Source organism: Lagenorhynchus albirostris, chromosome 1 (genome assembly GCF_949774975.1).
Source record: "Lagenorhynchus albirostris chromosome 1, mLagAlb1.1, whole genome shotgun sequence".
NCBI classification, from domain to species: domain Eukaryota; kingdom Metazoa; phylum Chordata; class Mammalia; order Artiodactyla; family Delphinidae; genus Lagenorhynchus; species Lagenorhynchus albirostris.
Genome location: NC_083095.1, coordinates 117,685,799 through 117,708,248, shown reverse-complemented (window position 1 = coordinate 117,708,248; position 22,450 = coordinate 117,685,799). Strand labels below are relative to the sequence as shown.

Sequence of the window (22,450 nt, the reverse complement as noted above, 5' to 3'; positions counted from 1 at the left end):
CTCACTTGTGACTCCTCAACTCCCCCAGACCTGAGTGGAGCTGGGCAGACCTGGGCTGGCCCTGCCTCTAGTACAGGTGGTTTTCTGGGCAGTTTCATTGGCAAGTGGGGATAGAGTCTGGGTTCAGGAGCAGAGCATGCATGGTGCATCTTTGGTGGAGAGCCTAACAATTTCACTGAACCCCCCACATTTGTAGACAAAAGAATAGGACCCACTCTGCGTTGTTGCCCCCTTTCCCTCGTTTTGTCTCCTGATGCCTGGCTGGTCTTCACAGTTCCTTCTGAATTTAGGAACTCACTTTTACTCCTCCCAGCTCATCTTGATCCCTTTCCTGTTTACTGTACGGGACCTACGCTGCTAACCAGCCTGTTCTAGTCTAAAATCTCCACTTTGCAAATGAGAAGGTGCAGGACGGTTCACTACCTCACCCAAGGTCACACAGCTGTCAACCAGACCAGCCACCATTTGAACCCTGATTGACCCAAAGGCCCATGTTTTTAATCTTTTCTTCAACTCAACAAATATTAAGGAGTTTGACAGTCTAATTGTCAACCTTTAAACTTCCAATATCTTTCTCTCAAAGAGCAAAAACCTAAAAACAGAAGAAAAACCGCACAAATATGACTCAATAGCTATCAATTGGTAAACTCTTTTGATGGGCCAGAGCTATGTCTAACACTTCAGAAAATACTACAAAGCTACAGTAATCAAAACAGCATGGATTGGCACAAAAACAGATATAAGGATCAATGGAACAGAATAGAGAGCCCAGAAATAAACCCACACATCTACGGTCAATTAATCTTCGACGAAGGAGGCAAGAATAGACAATGGGAAAAAGACAGTCTCTTCAGCAAGTGGTGTTGGGAAAGTTGGACAGCCACATGCAAATCAATGAAGTTATAACACACCCTCTCACCATATATAAAAATAAACTCAAAGTGGCTTAAAGACTTAAACATAAGACATGACACCGTAAAACTCCTAGAAGAGAACATAGGCAAAACATTATCTGACATAAATTGTACCAGTGTTTTCTTAGGTCAGTCTCCCAAGGCAATAGAAATAAAAGCAAAAATAAACAAATGGGACCTAATCAAACTTACGAGCTTTTGCACAGCAAAAGAAACCATTAAAAAAAAAAAAAAAAGACAACCTACAGAATATTTGTAAATGATGTGACCAACAGGGCTTAATTTCCAAAATATACAAACACCTCATACAACTCAACAAAATAACAGCCCAATCAAAAAATGGGCAGACCTTAATAGACATTCCTCCAAAGAAGATATACAGATGGTCAACAGGCACATGAAAAGATGCTCAACACTGCTAGGTATTAGAGAAATGCAAATCAAAACTATAATGAAGTACCACCTCACACCAGTCAGAATGGCCATCATTAAAAACTCTACAAATAACAAATGCTGGAGAGGGTATGGAGAAAAGGGAACCCTTCTACACTGTTGGTGGGAATGTAAATTGATACAGCCACTATGGAAAACAGTATGGAGGTTCCTTAGAAAACTAGAGTTGCCATATGATCCAGCAATCCCACTCCTGTGCATATATCCAGAGAAAACCATAGTTCAAAAAGATACATGCACCCATATGTTCATAGCAGCACTGTGGAAACAACCTAATTGTTCACAGACAGATGATAAAGAAGATGTGGTACATATATACAATGGAATACTACTCGGCCATAAAAAAGAAGGAAATACTGCCATTTGCAGCAACATGGATGCAACTAGAGATTATCATACTAAGTGAAGTCAGAAAGACAAATACCATATGATATCACTTATATGTGGAATCTAAAATATGACACAAATGAACCTATCTATGAAACAGAAACAGACTCACGGACATAGAGAACAGACTTGTGGTTGCCAAGGGGGTTGGGGGAGGGATGGAGTGAGGTTGGGATTAAGCAGATGTAAGCTATTATATATGGAATGGATAGATAAACAAGGTCCTACTGTATAGCACAAAGAACTATATTCAGTATCTTATGATAAACCATAATGGAAAAGAATATTAAAAAAAGAATGTATATACGTATAACTGAGTCACTTTGCCATACAGCAGAAATTAACACAACATTGTAAATCAACTATACTTAAATAAAATTTAAAAAAACAAAAAAGAATTCTGATGTATCTTTGAATGCCCAGAGTCCATCTCTTCCCAAGACCATCAACCTCCTTAAAATAATAGCCACTAGCATTCAAGCACCTCCAGATACTGTGCTTAACATACTTGAGTACAACACTCTGAGGCAGACGCTCTTAGCCCCATTTTACAGACACAGAAACAAGCACAGAGGTCACACAGCTGCTAAGTAGACTTAAACCCAAGCAACCCAGCTTTAGAGTTTGTGCTCTTCAAATACTGGGGTTATGTCGTCTCATTTTCTAATTTCAGTGTTTTTGTGATACTATGATTTCTACTTTCACAACTTATTTCACATTTATAACACATTAGTTCAGGTGCCTGCTTGGCAGATAAGTATCTTAAAGGTCTTTTTTTTTTTTTAATGACATCCTGGAAGTATGAATTTCCTGAGTCAGGGTATTTAATATTTAACTAAGCAAAACATGTAATAAAGAAGCTATAAAATGTCTTTGGAATATGCCTGCAAAACCCATCCTTTCTTGATGAGAAGTTGGAGCTCAAGCGTCCCTGGGAAATAACTGCTTTTCAGAGCCAGGAAAGCTCCCTCTCATGCTCTCACTTCGTTACCATTCACACTTGTGACTAAGTTGGTCTAAGGCTGCCATGGGAACAAGCTTCACTAACTCAACAAGGGATATTTATAAGACTTTATACTAGGATTTAACATATAAAGACACCCAGTTCCTCTCCATGCTCGAAACTTAAAAGTTTTACTAGTCAGGCAGCCCTGGCCTGCCCAGGCCTCACTGGAGCCAGGCTCTCCTCCTGGGATGGGGCAGTCACACGCCACAGCCGAGTCACAGAGCCAGGCACCTGGGGACCGCAGTCGCGTAGAAGGCAGCTTTTACCACACTCTAGGTTGGGGAAACACTGCATTAAATGAGTTTACTGCAAAGCTTCTCAGCCTTTATAAATCTTACATGAGTTTGCAGTGTTTCCCAAATGTATCTGACTAACTCCTTTCCCTCAAAAAACCAGTTAACTTCTTGTTGAACTAGTAGTTTGGGCAGTCGTTGCTCTAAGAGACTCATTTATTTCATGGTTTTTTTGTGTTTTGTTTTTTTTTTTAGGTTAGTGGTTGGAGACTGAGAATGCATTCCCTCTTTGATTACATTTAACAGTTTTCTAATGCCCACCAAAAAAATTAAAATAAACCATAATGTTGGTGTGACGAATTGGGACTGACATATATACACTAATATGTATTAAATGGATAACTAATACGAAACTGCTGTATAAAAAAATAAATAAAATTCAAAAAATAAAATAAACCATAACGTACTTAGAACAACAGGAAAAAGCATTCCAAGTTTCACCTTTAACAGGATGTCACAGGCCTGCTTCCTTTTTCCAGCTGTGGCCCCTTAGCACTGCTATTCCTGGTCTCAACCATGCCTTGGAGTGAAACACATTATGAGGGTTACTTCTGGAAGCCATCAACCTTGTGGGCCAGGTGTTCCTGTATAGGAATTAGAAAATAGTTAACACAGGTTCTAGAAAGGGAATGTCATGGTTATCCTCCCATTTTAAATTTTATATAATGAACCAATCTTTAGGAATGGGTGAGCGTTCACTGAAGCCAAGTTGTAGTTTTCTCCGAGAATGGTAAGGTCTTTCCCCAAGCCATCAGGGCAATAATTTACATATTACAATCATAATAGCTCAAAAAGAAATTAGTCAAACAAGCGTCTATTGATTTCTTCAGTATAGAATACCCAAATACACACACATAGGATACCTTAAGAAAATCAACAGCTTTATTTTTCCTCAATATACATTTAGAAAATCAGTCTGAGAAAAGGTTTCATGAAATAGACCAGAGGACTATATATAAAGTCAGGAGTTCCAAATCAGCAAGACAAAGTGCACAGACGAAGCACTCTTCCCTGAGGGCCTCGGCAGCCTAGGACCGTCCCAGCAGAGGTGAGGCAAGCTCTTGGATGGTTTTTGAGTTCAGCTGGGGAGTCGTGCTGATCTTCAGGAGTTTGCTGCTGGCATACTTATTCTTGATGGCCTGCAGAAGTCATCTGTGATTAAGCACACATCAGGAGCACCACCGCCCCGCCACCCCCAAACTTACACCTTATTCCTAGTCTAATTTACAAGTATCAAAGGGCCAGACCCACAGTCTTCAAAGGGTATGATGATGCCAAATCACTGAAGCCAGTGCTCTAGGGCATGATGTGTTGTGCTTGACAATTTCCTGCCATGCCTAGTGGTGGATAAAACCCAGCTGGTAGCACAGGTGATGGTTTCAAGGTCCAAAGAGCAGGCTTTCTCTCATGAGCTCCCAGAGGGGTGGGAGGTGGGAGCTGTGTTTATCATACCTAAGTGCCATCAGGACATAACGGATTTGCCAGCACTGGGAGCAGTAACTGGCCATAAAAGTGAGTGGCAACTAGTGCTTAGATCCCAGATGATACTCTCAGGACTGAAAACATGACACTTCCACGGTGTGCTAAATAATGCTGAAACTACAAGTAAGGAAGCAAATCAGGCCGTGAGGACACTTGGTACTAATGCCTTGCTCTCTGTCAGACCCGTGGTGAGCTCTGATATTTGGCCTCACACAAGCACAGGGTAGCACCCCCTCTCCTCTTGTTTCTCCTCTCAGGTTGGCCACACAGAGACAGACTCCAAGCTCCCAGGATGCTTCCTGAATGGACTGCTTCACCATGCTGGCTGTTCAGGTGCCTCTCAGTCATTGTCCTAACAGGTGCTGGACAAAGGCCCTGAATGATGTCACCCGAACACCCAAGCCTTCCACAGGGCCACTTAAGCTGGACTCCTGCATGCCGGCCAGCCTTCCCTGCTTGCTGTGCACCCTACCCAGGATGCCGGGTCAAGCATGGATAATACATTGAACAGCTGCTTGGGCCTGGACATAGCGAGCCTGTCTACCTTATTATTTTTTTTTTTCTTATTGCTTGTAGTCTGTCTACCTTATTTTAAAGAAAGTCAGTTCTTGGGATTTGTGCGTATGCTCCATCCCCAGCTGTACTAGAAAAATATAAAGAGTTTGTGCTAAAACAGACTCTCACACATGCCAAAATATTTACATGAAAATGCAAACACACATACATCCTCTCATACCCCAAACCCATAATCCAGCGCTTTGAACAGCTTAGGAAAGAGTACTTACGATGAATTTCGTTAACTTTTCATTTACTTTCACTACATTTTTGGCCATGTGCTGCATGACTTCCAATACTTCGTTCTCTGTGTATCCAGTGTAATACTGCTGCTTTAAGTTCTGGAACACAATGCAAACAGAAGAAGCAAGATAAAGCCTCCACTTCTTTAGGAGAGCACATCTTACACATGCTGACATTACTTACGTAAAAGCTATAAAAAATATTCTTACCTGCTGGAAAGTCAGTCTCAGCCCCAACCACTACCATGGTACCAGCAAAGCAGCCAGTAAATGCAGGATGACTCTGGCTCGGAGCAGGACTAAATTAAGACGTTACATAGCTCTCAGCTAAATCAAATGGAGAGGGTCCCAAATAATGATGTTTTAAAGAAGGTTGTATATGTAAGTAGGGTACTTCAAGGAACAAAGCTTTCATGCTTGCCTCTGTCACCACACTGAAAGGGGAAGGGAAGTGAGGCAGAGTATAAACAAACCCAACAAAGGGTTTACAGAGATCGGGGTCTAGCACATCTCAGTCCCCTCGTTAAAGCCCTGCCTGGCAGTGGCTGGTAGGGAGCTCGAGAGCACAGACATCTGTATTGTCGGTCAGGGAAAGGGGTTCAGGATTAAGAAATAAACTGGCCCGTAAGCAGCAATCTAAGCTACCAAACCCAGAAGAACGAAGACCTCCCAGCAGCACTCTCCTGTCGGGCCCTGTGTAGTTAAGCGCTAGAGAACACAGAGCACTCAGAGAAGCATCTACACCCAGCCTCGTGGCCCAGCCTCCCAGAGACCAAAATTCAAGCAAAAGGACAGCTGTTGATTGATAACATGACTTACTTTGTATGAAGATATGTAACCTGACTTTATTTCAGATTTGTGATAAAATTCTAAAAGCTAAAACACACCCCTTTCAAATGCATAATATAATTGGGAAAATAAACCACGATATAACCTTAATCCTAAAACAGTTTAAAGGAAAAAAGAACTAAGCAGGAGTGAATCCTGATGTAATGCACAACCACTGGTATTTTGAAATCAATTGCCAGGAAACAGGGAGGCCTATAGTTAATAGGTTTAGGGCCAAGGAAGCACCTCTTAGAGTAATTTGGCTAAAATAAGCCATTGGTACCAAGAGCATGTGCCATAGATGTTACCAGTGGCCTTTTTGCCTTCAATTTTTATATCAAAAATTTTCAAATCTATGGAAAAACTGAAAGAATAAGATAATGAACATCTGTATATTCTTTGTGCAGATTCATCAGTTCTTAATATTTTGCCACTTTTTCTCTCCTCCTCTTTCTCTTTCTCACTCATGGTGTCTGCAACTCGCTTTCAAATGGTTCGGCAAAAGTTGTGTGAGATTTTTGAAGCCATCAAACATCTGGACCATTTGAAAGTGAGTTGCAGATGCCATGACACATCACTTCTAAATGTTTCTCCTAAAGAAAGCATCTCCTAAAAAGTATTTTCCTCCCTAGCTACAATACCTTTATCGCATAAGAAACATCAACAGTTCCATAATATCATCTAATATATAGTCAATATTCAAATTTCTGCAATTGTTGCAAAAATATCTTTTATAGATTTTTCTTTTTATATCCAGGGTCCAATCAAGGTACAGACAGTACATTTGGTTGTTGTTGTCTTTAGTCTTTAAAACTCCCATTTTCTTGGCTTTAAATGACATTGATTTTTTTGAAGGATCCAGGTCAGTTACTTTGAGAACGTCCCATTCTGGATGTGTCTGTGTTTCATGATGACTGGATTCATGTCCAACATTTTAGACATGAATTCTATTTAGACGATAATGCATACTTCCTATTACACCAGAAGGCAGGTAAAGTCAGGTAGTCTCACCACTGGTGATACCAAGCTCAATCACTGGGTTAAGGTAGTAACCGCCAGACGTCTCCATCACAAAGGTACAGTTTTTCTTCAGAAATACTACACATCGGGCTTCCCTGGTGGCACAGTGGTTGAGGGTCCGCCTGCCGATGCAAGGGGACGTGGGTTCGTGCCCCGGTCCGGGAGGATGCCGCGGAGCGACTGGGCCCGTGAGCCATGGCCGCTGAGCCCGCGCGTCCGGAGCCTGTGCTCCGCAACGGGAGAGGCCACCAACAGTGAGAGGCCCGCGTACCACAAAAAATACTACACATCTGTGGGGTGATATTTTGAGAACAATGTGAATCTTGTTTGCCCAAGTTATTTTACTTAATGCTATAAGCATCAATTGACGATCCTTGCTTGAATCAATTATTACACTAGGGGTTTAAAAATCGTGGATTTCTATCTCTACCACTATTTCTACTTTAATTAGCTGGCATTCTACTGTTTTTTTTTAAGTCCCTCCCTCCCTACCTTCCTTCCTTCCTTTCTTTTTTATCATTATGGGCTCATGCATTTTTTAATGCATTATAATCTATTACTGTTACAATTCTTTTTAATGCTCAACTTTAGTCAGAAGGAGCCCTTTCAAGCCAGTTTCTATGTCCTTTTGATGTGACCCCATTGATCTCTGAGAATTTGCTTGCTACCTGTTACAAACTGATCTAGGCTCATCTTGTACTTCCCCTGCCACAGCCCTGAAATCAGCTATTTCTTGAAGGAGCTCTAGTTCCGAGTACGTCATGGCACTGAGTATGCAAGATGTGAGCACTAGGTATCTTCATTGCTACTGGGTTGTCATTGTTTCTGGGCCTTTCATTATGAATTTATTGATATTTTTAAAACAGACTTAATATTATAGGGTTTTCCTTTGTTTTTAATTGTTAACAATATTTTATCTTCTTACAGTGAAAATTTTAGTCCTTAATACACGAATCTTTGCTTTATCCTACAATAAAAATAGTTCCAGGATTATAATAACAGACCACTATTAACCTAGAAACAGATTAGTAAACCTCTTAAGTAAACTTTAAGTATGTTACCTTTTTTGGTCCTTTGTTTTAATTTCACATCCCACTAAAAATGCACAGTCGGAGTGCTGTGTTCAAAAGTTACGGGAATTAATTCTTCCCTCTGGTCTGTTACCACTTTGAATATATAGTGACATTGTTTTTGCTTTATTCCAGTTTCGGGTTTGCATAGAACATTCATATTGTTCAAAAGTCAAAAAAGTTACATTACACTGTATACAAGTTAATAAAAAATTACAACCAGAAGTTCTGCTCCTATCCTCAACCTTCTACTCTGATACCCACCCTGAGGTATCCATCTTCATTAGTTTCTGGTCTATTCTTCTTGTATTTTTTGAAAAATTAGCAAATACATAAGCACAGATACATATCCTCTCTCTCTTACTCCCATTCTTTCTTACATAAAATGTAAACTCTGCATACTGTGTAGAGGAAAAGGTCCACCACGATGCCCTGGCATTCTTACACATATCCACCACATAGGCCACGCAGACAAAGGTCTGAACCACATTGATCTGTCCTGGCAAAGTGCTTTGTGATCCTCCTGGAACATGATGGGGTAGCAGGCGAGGGGGCCGCCTCCAAGCCGTCTCCCACTCACTTCCCTATCTCTTCTGGGTAGGAGGCTGTAATAAGACCACTCCTTATCACCTCCTGGGCTCTGCTGGGGTGTTTGCTCTGCTGCTTGTGGGCTACAGATACAGACTCTAAAACTGCTTAGTGGCAGTGCAGAATGGGCCCATCCACAGAAGCGATCCTCTGACTCGCATTGCAGCCAGTGGCCCCTTTTGTTTCACTGTTATCCTTTTTGGTGTGTGAAACAAGAACCCAGGCAGGAGCTGACATCCCTGGCTAATTTTATGAACCTCAAAGTGGCTCATTTCATCTTTACCGGGTAAACCAGGTCAGGCCTTGGCCCTGTTTTGTCTTATGTGCTTGACAACTTGCTTGTTTCACTTAACAAAATATCCCAGAAATCATAGCGTATCAGTTCTTAGTGGCCTTCCTCATTCTTTACGACTCTGTAATATGTTTGCGTACCATGGTGTTGTCACCTAGGTTACGCCTGCATCATTCCAAGCAGCTCTTTTAAGCCTGTGGCCTTTTAGCAACTGCTTCAAGGATAGTGTGTGACAAATGCTAACGCCTTTTGTGTCTAGAGTCCCTAAAATACAGCTAATTAATTTCTTCTTAAATTCAACACTTACCCATTTTCCGTGGCCTAGAACCTTCTGGGACAGGCAGGAAGCGGCTGCTGCCACCTTAGAAGGGTGATAATGCACCATGTCGTAGTCAATGAGAGTCAGTTCCATCAAGTATTTGGCTAAAGTGTGCTGTTCAACATCAACCTATGAAAGAACAGATGGTAAGAAGCATGGCTGTTATGACTCTCTTGCAAAATTCTGGGTGAAGATCTAGAAACTCTAAAAAAAAAAAGATCTAGGAACTCAAATCCACTTAACTCACTTTTCCTTCCCAGGCACTGCTCTATTCCACAGTATGTTACAAACACAGAACATGAAGTCTTTTAAGAACTGATAAGTTCCCATATCTCTTCCCTCTTGCATCTAGAGATATGGGAACATATGTATATGTATAACTGATTCACTTTGTTATAAAGCAGAAACTAACACACCATTGTAAAGCAATTATGCTCTAATTAAGATGTAAAAAAAAAAAACAAAAAAAAAAAACACACCACGTGAAGAGAAAGAGACACATGAGGAGAAGACCATGTGAAAAGGCCCAGGGCCAGCTACAAGCCAAAGAAAGAGGCCTAGAACGGATCCTTCTTTCACAGCCCTCAAAAGGAACCAGCACTGCCAAGACCTTGATTTCAGATTTTAGCCTCCAGAACTGAGAAACAATACATTTCTATCGTAAGCCACCCAGTTTGGGGTACTGTGTTATGGCAGCCCTCAGAAACGAATTCATATGTCAATGTTCAGCCCCTTAACTCTCTTCCCTTAAGAAATAGAGCTCAACTATTTACAATTACCAAGACATGGAAACAACCTAAATGTCCATCAACAGATGAATGGATAAAGAAGATGTGGTACATATATACAATGGAATATTACTCGGCCATAAAAAAGAATGAAATTTGCAGCTACACGGATGGACCTAGATATTATCATACTAAGCAAAGTAAGTCAGAAAGACAAATAACATATGATACCACTTATATGTGGAATCTAAAACGTGACACAAATGAACTTATCTATAAAACAGAAACAGACTCACAGACATAGAGTAGAGACTTGTGGTTGCCAAGGGGGAGGGGGATGGGGGAGGGAAGTATTGGGAGTTTGAGACTAGCAGATGCAAATTATTACATGTAGAATGATAAACAACAAGGTCCTACTGTATAGCACAGGGAACTATATTCAATACCCTGTAATAAATCATCATGGAAAAGAATATGAAGAATATATATATGTATGTATAACTGAGTCACTTTGCTGTACACCAGAAACTAATACACTGTAAATCAACTACACTTCAATTTTTAAAAATAATAAAAAAAAAAGAAATAGGGCTCAAAAAAAAAAGTCACTTTGCTGTACAGCAGTATTTAACACAACATTGTAACTCTACTTTAATAAAAAATTAAAAAAAAAAGAACTGATAAGTTAAGTGTTAGGACTTATCTAAAAGATGCATCCTATAAATTCATGAGTTTTCCTTTAATTGGGTCAGTGTTTCTGGGATGAGACAACAAACAGCAAAATAAAGTCTCCTACGGAATTGGAGGCACTTACCTCTCCGGCTTTTGATGCCCGCCTTAAGAAATGTAGTGGTAAAGGTCGACCCAACTCAAATTTCAGTTCTTGCAAAATTAGAGTTTCCATTTCTCGAATCTGAGAACTGGTGTAAGCATTGTCTGTGATGTAAACGAAGTCTTCAATATTTGGAGAAAACATCTCCTCATACTTGGAAGCCAAGAGCAGAGCTGTAATCCCAACCAGTTGAAGCTTCTTACGAGAGACTGGCTGAACCTAATTGAAGAAGAGTGTGTCAAAAGTCTTAACTAACAAGAGGATGGGGGCTCTGGGTGGAAGAAAGTAAGAGGAAACCAAGTCCTGAAGAAGAGCACGTTGTCTCTGCTCACACCCCTCTTAAGGGCACAGGAAGCTGAGTGTTGATCACAGGCACCACCATGGCTCGCAGGAGCTGTCTATCATGGAGTGCTTGCTATGTGCCAGTCACAGTGCTAAGATTCAAACAATCATCTCATCGAATCCTCACGAAAAACCTAGGAAGTACATATTTTTTACCCCACTTAGAAATAGATGGACTGAGAAAAGATGCAGACATCAGCCCAAGATCAGTCAATTGCTGACTGACAACCAAGCTCCCAGGCACTGCTCCACCCCCATCATCCTGGCTTGAGTGTCTGGGAAGCCCCAATATGGCACTCAGCATGGTCTGAATCAGGATGAGGCCAAGCAAAAAAGCAGGAATTTAATGGATGACTAGGGCTGAGGAAGTGCCTTAAGTGTCTCCTTAATCCTCACCAAAAGTACACTCATTATTCAGCCTGAAGAACCTTCCAAAGATGCTTCAGGGTCAGAGAAAATCTCAGCCTAGAGGATAAGTGTTTCCCTTAACTTTCTTTTCTTTTTAAACTAGGAATTTGTGTTTTTTTGCTTCAACTCTCAATATTGAAAATCTACCAAAAATATAACAGTGCTTTCGTATCCAGTGAGGATTGTATAATAAAAACCACTGACTCGGGCTTCCCTGGTGGCACAGTGGTTGAGAGTCCGCCTGCCGATGCAGGGGACACGGGTTCGTGCCCCGGTCCGGGAATATCCCACATGCCGCGGAGCGGCTGGGCCCGTGAGCCACGGCTGCTGAGCCTGCGCATCCGGAGCCTGTGCTCCGCAACAGGAGAGGCCACAGTAGTGAGAGGCCCGCGTACCACAAAGACAAAACAAAACAAAACAAAAAACTAATGACTCTATGATTACTTAGCATTTTGCAGTATCTCAGGGTCAGTCTTATCAACACAATTATTACTGTATGGTTTGGGCTTGACCTACACCTGTATTATAAATGTTGACTTTAAATAAATAAAGCCTTATCTGAAGGGCTACCCATTTGGTAGACAACGCACCAGTGGTTAATGTCTGGCATTTCTTCTAACTGCTCAGTGTTCTTACATTACCAGTTGAGAAATATTTTGATGATCACTACGCTTCTCGGCTTAATTTCTTACCTCCCTCTTTACTTTAGACCTCACACTGAGTACACTCCCCACACATATCTCCAACCCCTTGTAAAAAGTCTGCCTCCTGCCTCTTCTACACCGATTCAATGCCACAGCCGGCTGGAAACTGTTAAGTCCTCTAGCCAAACTCTCATTTTTCAGATGAGGAAGCTTAACACCAAAGAGTACTGAACTATGGAAACTGTGCAAGTGGGCCTGGAGAACCAGCCTCCAAAGGCACCACAGGCTTCAGATGGACTTTCAGACCATCTGATGGTTTATCTCCTCCGATGAATGATTGCGGCAAGGCAGCATCTCCCCTGAGCACTTTTCAGCACGCTGACCTAACAGAAATGCCCAGCATTGGTCAGCATCACCAGAGGTTTGACACACTTGGACTACTTCCTTTTCTAGCACTTGAAGTTCTTTGGCATCTAATTGGCTTTTGTTTTTTTCTTCAGAGGCACCACACCTTGGCAGTGCATAAATGCAAAGTTCACTGAGCTGCACAAAGTCCCTTACCTGTAAAAATCGGTCCATGATGGCGACGCACATGTACAGAGTTTCCTGCAGCAGCCTAAACTTGGAGTGGACTTGCACCAGCCAATCCACCAGGATGGCACGCATGCGTCCGTTTATATCTCTTCCATCTAAAAAATGTGGATTTATGGATTGTAGAACCTGTAGGTGGAGTTAAAAGTTTAAAAAGCTGACCTCGATGAACAACAAGGTCCTACTGTAGCACAAGGAACTATATTCAATATCCTGTGATAAACCATAATGTAAAAGAATATCAAAAAGAATACATATATCTATAACTGAGTCACTTTGCTATACAGCAGTAATTAACACAACATTGTAATTCAACTATACTTCAATGAAAAATAAATTTTAGGGACGTCCCTGGCGGCGCAGTGGCTAAGAATCCACCTCCCAAGTGCATGGGACACAGGTTTGAGCCCTGGTCCAGGAAGATCCCACATGCCGCGGAGCAACTAAGCCCGTGCGCCACAACTACTGAGCCTGCGCTCTAGAGCCTGCGAGCCACAACTACTGAGCCCGCATGCCACAACTACTGAAGCCCGCACACCTAGAGCCCATGCTCTGCAACGAGAGAAGCCACTGCAATGAGAAGCCCGCGGACTGCAACGAAGAGTAGCCCCCGCTTGCTGCAACTAGAGAAAGCCCGTGCACAGCAGGCCCAATGCAGCCAAAAATAAATTAATTAAATAAAATAAATTAAAAAAAATAAGTTAAGAAAAAAAGCTGACCTCATTTCCTTCCCAGCTATGTGTTAAATTCCACACTGCTGTACAACCAAAACACAAAGGCCCACTCACCTCAAGCTGCCTTAGATACTGATAGATATCCTTAACATAGTCGCTGCAGAGCTGAGGGTTCTCCCAGTCTTCAGTATCAATATCCTCAATTTTGCAGAGCAAGGCATCAGAGAAAGCTTGGCAGAGGTTCTCTTCCTTCATGGAGATATCCACAGGTGTGGGAGAGGGACCCTACACCCACAAATGAAAGTGTATGTATCACTACCTTAGGAGTAGCCTTGATCACAAATACAAGCAGGGCCAACTGGTTTAAAAGTATCATATGCATTTTTATAAATGATAAAGCCAAAACAAATACATTTCAGAGTAAGAGGTGAATAATTCAAGATGTAGGGGATGAAGTTTTTGGAGATATACTCCCCTGTTTAAAAACACTCTAGGGGGTGGGAGGGAGCGAGATGCAAGAGGGAGGAGATATGGGGATATATGTATAACTAATTCACTTTGTTATAAAGCAGAAACTAACACACCATTGTAAAGCAATTATACTCCAATAAAAATGTTTAAAAAAACACTCTAGGGGACTTCCTGGGTGGCACAGAGGTTAAAACTCCACGCTCCCAGTGCAGGGGGCCCGGGTTTGCTTCTCTCCAGCCTCCTGGCCAGGTCTCCCTCACCTCAAGCAGTCTCCCTCTTCCCAGAAGCCTCTTGTCCCTGTATCCACATGGATAATTCCCTCACCTTCTTCAAGTTTTGCTTAAGTGTTATCTTCTCAATTAGGTCTGTCCTATTTAAAATTACCATCTGCCTTCTATTCCCCCCACACGTTTCATCTCTTTTACTGTGTTTTTCCCCAAAGAATCGATAACCTCCTAATATACTATAGAGTTTATTTATATATGATGTGTATTATTTTCTGTCTACCTCTACCAGAATGTAAGCTTTATAACCTTACATTTATTCAAACTGATTTTGTCCACTAAGGTATCTCAAATACCTATGTCATCCTTGACACAGCAAATATTTACTGAGTGAAAGAAAGTTAGACACCTGGGTTCAGAGATTCCTAGAGCTGATAGTTCACTTTAGCAGTAGCCTCTTGAGCAAGTGTAATGTTTTCTTCTCATGAACCAATTTACCCTAAATTGAGAAATTGGCAACACAAAAGCAGGAAAGCACATTCCAGCCTATGAATAAAACAGAAGGAGGAAGCAAAGACTGAGCAAGTATACACCCAGTATTTTATTTTCTTATGCTGACTGGGTGATTATTTATAAAAATCACACAAATTAAAATTTTATGAAGTTTAAACAAGCATTTAGTAATGAAGCATAAACAATTACTTTTTTAAAGAATAAGAGGTACTTCTCAAAGTATAGCCTAGGACTGCAAGGCTATAAGAATATGTATTAAAGTAATAAAATACAGAAGGAAAGAGAAGGCAGTATAATAAACAATTTTAATTTACATTAAAGCTCAATGATTATAGTTTCCAGTCTTAGAGAAGAAGAAAACAGTAACTATATATATAGATAGATAGATAGCAATTCAAAACATGCCCTTCCCTCTTAAACCAAAGGTCTTAAACTGAGGAAGGGTTAGGTGAGCAAGAGGTATACAGGTATACCTCATCTACTCAAGAATTTAAGAACTGTTAGAAGGAATAAGAAGAGCTACCTGGGGTACCAGGGAGAAACCTAGTGAGGTTACCAGAGACAGTAGGACCTCAAGGAAAATGAGTAGGCAAAGGTACACAAGCACAAAATCCCAGGGGAAGCCAAGAAATAAAGGTAAGTCTGGGGGCTTCCCTGGTGGCGCAGTGGTTGACAATCTGCCTGCCAATGCAGGGGACACAGGTTCGAGCCCTGGTCTGGGAAGATCCCACATGCCGCGGAGCAACTGGGCCCGTGGGCCACAATTACTGAGCCTGCGCGTCTGGAGCCTGTGCTCCGCAACAAGAGTGATAGTGAGGCCCGCGCACTGCAATGAAGAGTGGCCTCCACTTGCCACAACTAGAGAAAGCCCTTGCACAGAAACGAAGACCCAACACAGCAAAAATAAATTAATTAATAAACTCCTACCCCCAACAACAACAACAACAAAAAAAAAGTGACATCTTTAAAAAAAAGGCAAGTCTGGGAACTGCATGTTGATTTGGGACGGCAGAAGGTAGTGCGTGAGGTGACAGAAATGGGCTGGGAAGGTGAGCAAAACTTAGCTAAGGAGTTTAGATTTTATTTGAATGTAAGTGAACCCACTGAAGAAACTGAGCAAGAGTAATTAGAATCAGATGTACATTTTAATTAGCCCATGTAGCTTCAGTTTAAGGTTACCTTTTTTAAGAATAAGCATCATCACTCTCCCCAGGGAGGGCAATCAGTACCAGAAAGCCTAAGAAGGCAGAGGTTATCTTCATGTGCTTCAGACTGCCTTAGCAGCTTGAAATGTTTACCTGTGTCTACGCAGAAGTATATCTGAGTTTAGCCATATCCAAGGCCACCAGGATGAGACAAGGATAATTGCTCTGGGCCTTAATTTAGAATTTATTGAAAGCATTCCTTTTGGACTCCAACATAATCTAAGTATTCTGAAATCCTTTCTAAGATCCCGCTTCCCTGTACAGATTATAGCCTAAGCCCTGTGGGCCAACTGTGCAATCCTGTCCAGAGTCTGCTGCATGCAAAGGTAAAAAAATGCATCAGCTAGTTACCCATTACAAAAGTGGTTCTAGAACAAAACCCTTCAAATTAGATTAATGAATGAGCCCTGTGGGTTGTCAGAGACAACTGAAAAGTAGTAATAAAAACAATAAAGCTGTCAGATTTTGCTGAACTTGAGAACCTGCTCTTTGGTAAAGGATGGGTAGACTGTGAGTAAAGGCTACTGAAGTTCTCCTAGCACCAACATTTAATGAGTCGGGTCTGTTAAGAGAACGGATTAATATGAATATGCAAATATATAGGTATTTACACAAGTTTTGGTAAAACACAAAATTCCTTTATTTACTAAATTTAGAATAGATAAACAATGTCAATTAAGTGCAATAAGGAAGGACTCCAAGAAAAACTGTTGATTCCAAACAGACAGTTCATGATTTATAGCAATGACTGTGTACACGTGTGTACAAAAGCATACTCAGTTGTGGAAAGGCAAAATCAGTTACCATGATTAGCTTTAGGGAATGCAGTGGAGTGGAATTTTGGGGGTAGCGAGAATAGTTAAAATGAACTGGCCCTTTATTCTATGTACTCTATTTCTGTATTGTCTTGCTTATTTATGCATGTTTCTAGTGTAATTAAAAATAAAAGGCACCCTATTTTTTTTAAATATGAATAATTGTGCTCGTTTTCTTTTATATATAGTTTTTGTTTTAGGGAAAGTTAGCCCATAAAAGATTCTTATAGTTGAATAATGACTATCACCAAATTTAGTGTTTCAATCAAATCTGTAAATCTAAAACCTCATCAGAATTTCTAGCTGCCACTCCCCAGTACATCTCCTAAGCTTGCATCTACCTCTGCTACAGGGTATTATAGTGCATGCTTTCACTCTGACATTCTCGACTTGACTGGGAGCTTCCTGGGGACAGTCAGTGGTTCACTCACCTTGTTTCCCCAGTACCCACCAAACAAGAGGCTAGTAAAAAGCCTTCTTCCTTCCTTCAAACTACTCAGTCTGCCAAAGCCTCATGAGTCAGCAAAAAACAGTTTTCTCCAAAAATTGCATGATAATAAGCTTCTGCAAATACCTGTGAATGGCTGGAGTCCTCTCCTTCAGATATTGCTGGCCCATTTCCAAATGCATTTCCCATTGGCTGTCTCTCTCTTACCTCAACAAGTCTAAATCCAAATGAGACACCTTCCCCAAAGCTACCTCAATCTCCTGAATTTCCTATATTTTATTAATTTATTCCATAAATGGTTCCTTAAATACTCAAGTGCTTAAGCTTCTCACTCCTCCACTCCAAGCAACATAGCCAAAGAATTACTTCTGAATACAGGATGATGTGTCTAAAAGGAGTTCTGGTACATCCCAACACATTTGAGGTTGTTTCTTAGCACCCGTATAGATACTGGTATGTGGATGTCCACTTAGGGGAGATATGGGCTCGTTCAAGACACCCATCAGCCCTTGCTTAGAAAACTGCAGTACCACCTAATTAACATCCCTTCCATGGCCACCCTACACTGCTTTCATCAGGTCTCTCCTCCTCAAAACATTCCACAGGTTCCTCACTGCCTAATGGGATAAAATCCAAATTCCAAGGCCTTCAAATCCAGCTGCAACCTTCTTCCCAACTTTTTTCCTGTTTCCTCACACAAACCATCTAACCCAATTTAGACTTGCTGACTCTTTGCCCCAAAGGACATAATTTATAGGCCTATTCCCTTTTTGGTGCCTTGATTCCTATTGCTGCTTTGTTCCCCCAAAAGGTGCCCCTTCCTATCAGCTTCTTCCTATCCTTAAAAATCCCACTTACTCCAGGAAGTTTCCCCAGACCACTCCATCCCTCAAGATTCTCTCCCTCCTTTAGATGCACCCTGCATTCAGTCATCCATTGTCCATGGGCACCTAGCAGCATGCCCTCGGATTATATATCTAATTTTCGGGTACAGATGCCCCTTCTGGATAAGTCTCCTCAAGGCAAGATGTCTCTTTATCAGCCTTAACACAATTGGATGTGTATAGTAAGTACTCACCTGTTTCTCAAACATATTCAATGTTTTTAATTTCAAACATACAATAATATATAAATATTTTGAGCTAGAAAGTGTGAAGTGGTCATTGTTGTATTCTCAGCACCTACAACAGTGCTTGCTTCATTGTAATTATATGAATGTGTGTAATCTATGAATGAGAGCATGCATGAACCAGAACATGGTGGAAGATGAACAGGCCAGTGGGTCCATTAGCATTCTAACTTCAGTTGAGCTACCCAGTCACGGAGACTACAATCTATCAACAAAGAATTTTGGCATTACTTTGTTCTTCCATGAGTGAAGGTCTCAGAATTGTAAGCTTCCACCATTTTCATGGACAAGTTCATTCTTATAGTGAGTTATTTTAATAAAACCTACCAAATTTTCCTCTGAGATCACTAAATTTATTTGGGTATTAAGGTAGTTAACTTTGTTATTCAAGGTCATAATATTATATTAAGGTACCATCACTGAAAAGATGTGTATGTTCATTTTCTACACTGTTGTTTTAAAGTAGAGCTCTAGCTATCACTGTTCTTCAAAAGTTGCACTGACAGTAAAGGTACCCTTATATCCTAGCCCCAAACAGCCTACTTCGTTAAGTACGTTTGTAAATTCAGAACTTCCTACCTTTGGAGCCAACACTTCCATCTGCACTGGTTTCACAGAAGCAGTAGGTTTCAGGTGCTTGTTGACATTTGTTGTTTTGGTGGGTGGAACAGGTACTTTAGTGTTCTGAGCTTTCTAAAAGGGAAAAGAAATGTGAATAGGGCAAGAGGGCCAGTGTTGCCCCTCAGTGCTCTACAGAATCAGCCTAGGGTGTGCAGGTACAGTTCTCACAGTTGTTACCTTAGTTACTTGTGTGGCTCTGATGGTAACTCGATTTCCAATTTCTTCTAAAACTGCCCGCCTGATAGTCACATGGCTTTTAGGTTTAGAATTAACTCCCGTGTCAGTATTCTCCAAATCAGTGGACACCTAAAAAAAAAAAAAAAAAAAGGAAAAAAATTACTGAAGAGTTGAGATCATTTACAACACTTTGCTAGTGTCAGAATTGATTCAGGAAAGGTGAATATGCTGAGATCTATCTGCGAGAGGGAAAAGGTACATTTTAGGAAGTCTAAAAATGCTATTTGTGATTTATAACATCACTCTAAATTAGGCAAATCACTCCACCTTATCTATTTTTTAAAAATCCCACTAAGAGCTTCACAGATAAGTGATCATTTCTCATATGGTACCCACATCATTTGTCAGAGATCCCTGGATATTAATGGCATCTATTTAAAAAATTTCCTTGACAGAGAAGAGTAACAAGTGCAATTAAGACACAATACTAAAAAGCTGTTTTGGGCTTCCCAGGTGGCGCAGTGGTTAAGAATCCGCCTGCCAATGCAGGGGACACGGGTCCGAGCCCTGGTCCGGGAAGATCCCACATGCCGCGGAGCAACTAAGCCCATGCGCCACAACTACCGAGCCTGCGCTCTAGAGCCCGCGGAGCACGATACTGAAGCCTGCGCGCCTAGAGCCCGTGCTCCACAACAAGAGAAGCCACAGCAACGAGAAGCCTGCGCACCGCAATGAAGAGTAGCCCCCGCTCGGCACAACTAGAGAAATGCCGCGCACAGCAACGAAGACCCAACGCAGCCAAAAATAAATAAATAAACTAAATAAAAAATTTTTTTTAAAAAGTGTGGTTTCTGCTTTAAAAAAAAAAAAAGCTGTTTAAAACCCAGATGTTTAAAACCTAAACTAGCTTTGATTCTTATGCCATGCTAGAAATAAGAAGTACTCAGGTAGACAAGATCTTTAGAGATACAGCTTTTTAGCCATGAGGGTGCCATAGCATGTACTCTCTATTTTATTAGGGATATTTAGAAAGAAAATAGTTTTCGTGGGTAAAATAGTTTTATCTCAAATTGAAAGTTTTAATTGTATGAAATAAAAATCGTTAGTTGGGCTTCCCTGGTGGCACAGTGGTTGAGAGTCCGCCTGCCAATGCAGGGGACACGGGTTCGTGCCCGGGTCCAGGAAGATCCCACATGCCGCGGAGCGGCTGGGCCCGTGAGCCATGGCCGCTGAGCCTGCGCGTCTGGAATCTGTGCTCCGCAATGGGAGAGGCCACGGCAGTGAGAGGCCCACATACCGAAAAAAAAAAAATTGTTAGTTGACCTTAACCTGCTTTAGACAGAATGTCCTTAGAAACAAAACTTGTTAGTAAAAACAATTCACACAAAAAAGTTTATTTGATTATATGTGATAAACATTTCATGAGAAAAAAACCGGCATGTACTATCCCTGAGAATTGGGGGGGGGCCTTAATCTTAAAAAATTTCCCAACAGGGGGTTTGAATGGACCTACCAGGATAGACAGAGCGGCAGGGAAAAACTCAAGCCTTACCTGAATAGACAGAATTTGACTATGAAAGCACCCGATGGGATAGATTAGACAAAAATTACTTATCAGTTTGACTCAGATTCATAAAAGGGTTACAATTAAATACCGAGTGTATTCAACTTATTATTATTAGGATTCTCAAAAGTCACACTGTTCAATTTTTCCAGCAGTTCCTGAGATGTTTAAAAAGTGTGTCAAAGTTCAATTCTTATGGGTTGAAGCCTGGTAATCTAAATTAAGCCATCTGGAAGGGGAAATCCCCAGCTTTTAACAACCCTACAGCCACGAGAATGGAGCTCAGGTGTGTCAGTGCCCTCTATTTTTCAGCAAAGAAAAAAGTAGATCCAGGTGCAATTCAAACCCACAGAAAAAAATCCAAAATACCATTAATACTTTGTTTTTTGCAAAGACAAAATAAATGAATTTGGACCCTTCTCTCAGTCTGCCATATTGCTCCAAATTATATGCAAAATCTCTATTGCACTTGAGTAAAGAAATTACTTTTTTAAAGGGACAAACGCATACATTAGTGAACTTAGCCTTGTAACACTTCGTGTGCAGAAATAAATAGGAAACTAATAAAAGAGAAATGTGAAAACACCTGAAAAACAACCACAGCTGTTGCTTGATCAAACATTAGAACACTTCACAGTGTTCTGTGAATTAGAAAACTTCACAGACTGCGGAATTTCTTCAGTCCATCTCCCTACCCTCACCACGGGATCCCTTAGCTGGCAAGGAGTTTGAGAAGAGAGGAAGGAAACCCCAAGAAGCTGTAACTCTCTAACAACAAAGCGCCCTCGGGGATCGCTCGCCGCGTCCTAGGCCCAGTGCTCCGGGGGCTCACTTGACAACTGCCACCCCCGAGGCGCTTTCCCACACTTCCCCCACCCCAGCGCAGGGACGGCCAGGCCAGGAGCCGGGACCCGGAGGAGCGGAAGCGAGGCGGGGAGAAGCTGGCCGGAGCGGAGAGGACAGGCCGCAGGGCCCGGGCCGCCCGCAAGAAGGGGAAAGCGGCGCAGGTTGGGACGAAGAAGCTCGGAGCGGAAGAGAGAGAGAAGCGAGGCGGCCGAGGGCGCTGCGCGGCCGGGGCCCAGGCCTGTGCTGGGGGTCGCCGGCCCACTCACCGTCGGGCGTCGGAGCAGCGCCATGAGGGACGGGACAGGCAAGAGTGGCAGTCCGTCCCAGGGAGGGACGCGGACTGGAAACAGAGAGCACTAGCTTCCCCGGCGCCGTTAGGACTGCCCTCCGAGCCCGCACCGCTGGGAATCTTCGTGAAGTCGCCGAGTTCCAGGATTCAAATACCGCGCCGCTCGCGCCCCCATTGGGCGGCCCTACGTACGGCGCCCTCTTCCCATTGGCTAAGTAGGAGACATTCCCGTAGGCTGATTGGCTGAATTATCCAGACCCGTTTGGTTGTCATAACAACCGGTATTTTTCCTGCCTACTGTCTTTTTAAAAATCTCGGCCCTAAAATAAACAAAAATGAAATACCTCGTTGGGAAAGCAGACGTAGGACGCCTTGTCTGAATTTTGACGAGGATGTCAACGGATGTCTACGGATTACGGATGTCTCTACGTTTGTACTGGGTGGGCGGAAGTTGGTACTAAGGAACACCCTGGAAATGCC

The 22,450-nt window shown here is 41.9% G+C and overlaps 1 protein-coding gene across 2 annotated transcripts; it reads right to left on the bottom strand.

Moving 5' to 3' along the window:
- Positions 1-3,949: 3,949 nt before the first annotated feature.
- CCNB2 (cyclin B2) lies at positions 3,950-22,081 on the bottom strand. 2 transcript variants are annotated; one of them, XM_060169431.1, is made up of 9 exons: positions 21,948-22,081; positions 19,272-19,400; positions 19,053-19,166; positions 13,783-13,953; positions 12,965-13,123; positions 10,992-11,228; positions 9,438-9,578; positions 5,321-5,431; positions 3,950-4,192 (listed from the first exon to the last, which is right to left on the bottom strand). In XM_060169431.1, the coding sequence occupies exons 1-9, from the start codon at positions 21,969-21,971 to the stop codon at positions 4,082-4,084; spliced, it is 1,197 nt and encodes a 398-aa protein (XP_060025414.1). In that variant the 5' UTR covers positions 21,972-22,081; the 3' UTR covers positions 3,950-4,081. The 2 variants fall into 2 exon arrangements, with proteins under 2 accessions (XP_060025414.1, XP_060025420.1); XM_060169437.1 differs by lacking the exon at positions 10,992-11,228.
- Between the last annotated feature and the right edge of the window lie 369 nt (positions 22,082-22,450).

Coding starts and splice junctions, on each gene's coding strand:
- CCNB2 (XM_060169431.1), bottom strand. CDS start 21,971: ATGGCGCTGCTCCGACGCCCGACG. Junction 19,167..19,271: donor GAGCCACACAAGTAACTAAG/GTAACAACTGTG, acceptor TTTCCCTTTTAG/AAAGCTCAGAACACTAAAGT. Junction 9,579..10,991: donor GGGCATCAAAAGCCGGAGAG/GTAAGTGCCTCC, acceptor GTTCTTTCATAG/GTTGATGTTGAACAGCACAC.